This window comes from Lipotes vexillifer, unplaced genomic scaffold (assembly GCF_000442215.2).
Source record: "Lipotes vexillifer unplaced genomic scaffold, Lipotes_vexillifer_v1.1 scaffold402, whole genome shotgun sequence".
NCBI lineage: Eukaryota > Metazoa > Chordata > Mammalia > Artiodactyla > Lipotidae > Lipotes > Lipotes vexillifer.
In genome coordinates this window covers 3,987,331-3,989,066 of record NW_006798409.1, presented here as the reverse complement: position 1 = coordinate 3,989,066, position 1,736 = coordinate 3,987,331, and the positions used below count along the sequence as shown (strand labels likewise).

The following is a 1,736-nucleotide window of genomic DNA, read 5'->3' as shown; positions in this document are numbered from 1 at the left end:
CACTCTTTCAAATGAAATCACATCCTTTTGGGAGAGCGTCAGACCCCTCGGTTTTTATGTCCTGACTCTTTCTCCCTCTTGTGCAAAATCTCTAAGCCACAGGTCTGAAGATAGAGGCAGGGATAATGACACTTGTCTTTGTGACACTCCTGCTTTAGGAGCTAGGAGGCAAGAGAAGCAGTGGTCTCTGGTCCTACGTGACACTTCTGCCTTACAGACAAGCTGGGGAAAGGGCAGTTTGGGCCCCAGTATTCTCAGGATGTCCAGCCTAAGGTAGAGCCTTTGTCCCACAGGTGAGGGCTGGGTCACCTCCTAAATGCACTTGCCAGGAACTGAACCTCTGCAACAGGTAGCTGAGGAGCAGCATGAGAAATGCTGATGTCCTACCCATCTTGGGAAGATACGATAGTCTTGTGTTCACGGATGCACCATCCTAGAGTGAAGTTTCCATTGTTATGGCCAGAAAGGGGGAAAGGAAGGAGCAGGTCATGGTTGAAATACCACAGAACAGACTCTGTTCTTACCTGAGTTGTTGGAGATGTTCGGGAATAAAAGTTTCTTCATTTGCTGTATGCCCTCAGGACCATTACCAGAGACTTTAAATAGTTAAGTTTTTTAAATAATTTTCACAAGTTGTTCTGGGTAGTGGATTCACAGAATTCTTCCCTGTGTCATTACTTATTTCTTGAGTTTAAGTGAAATAGTTCATTCCTGTAATTTTCAAAATAATTATGTGTAATTTTTAAAAACATTACAAATAACAGTTGGTTACTTATAATAATAAAACAGATAAAACCCAATGAGTAACCCCCTCCCAAAATAACATTCTCTTCCTTCCCTAATGTCCTCTTACAAGAGGACATGAGGACATAAATCCTGTCCCAAATTTGGCATTCATTGTTCTTGTGCTCACCTTTCTATGTAATGACTTGTGTTGTATTCCAGGCAGAGTCGTGAATGTGTCCAGCTTTGTGAGTGTCCGCTCTCTCAAAAAATGCAGCCCCGAACTGCAGCAGAAGTTTCGAAGTGAGACCATCACGGAGGAGGAGCTGGTGGGGCTCATGAACAAGTTTGTGGAAGACACAAAGCACAGGGTGCACAGGAAGGAGGGCTGGCCTGAGACCGCATATGGGGTGACGAAAATCGGCGTCACGGTCCTGTCCAGAATCCAAGCCAGGAAACTGAGTGAGCAGAGAGGAGGGGACAGGATCCTCTTGAATGCCTGCTGCCCAGGGTGGGTGAGAACTGACATGGCAGGACCCACAGCCACCAAAAGCCCAGAAGAAGGAGCAGAGACCCCCGTGTACTTGGCCCTTTTGCCCTCAGATGCTGAGGGGCCTCACGGACAGTTTGTTTCCGAGAAAAAAGTTGTGCAGTGGTGAGCTCACTCACAGCTCCTCCCATGGGCCCGATTATGTTCCTGTCCCAGTTTCACGGAAAGGACACTTACACTGTCAAATATCCCTCCCCTATAAAAAAAAAAAAAAAAAAAAGAAGAAGAAATAAAAGAATCAAAATATCCCTATCACGTCCTCACTGGGAAATGGCTACTAATTCTGTGAAGCCGTTTGTGTTTCCTTCTGTGATCCCAGGGTAGGAAAAGTGGGATGGATGACAAATAATAAATAAAAGTCAACAGATGAATAAACATCCATTTATGCAGACTCTTAAAGGCTGAACCAGCTCAATTACTCATAATTGTTGGACCTACTTTGGAGGACATATGGGTGTCCACT

The 1,736-nt window shown here is 45.0% G+C and overlaps 1 protein-coding gene across 1 annotated transcript in view; it reads left to right on the top strand.

Moving 5' to 3' along the window:
- LOC103084663 (carbonyl reductase [NADPH] 1) overlaps positions 1–1,466 on the top strand; it is a 6,248-nt gene extending 4,782 nt beyond the window's left edge. The window contains exon 3 of the mRNA XM_007470500.1: positions 946–1,466. Within this exon, the coding sequence (XP_007470562.1) occupies positions 946–1,382 (437 nt within the window). The 3' untranslated portion in view covers positions 1,383–1,466. The remainder of the gene's footprint in view (positions 1–945) is intronic.
- The last annotated feature ends 270 nt before the right edge of the window (positions 1,467–1,736 follow it).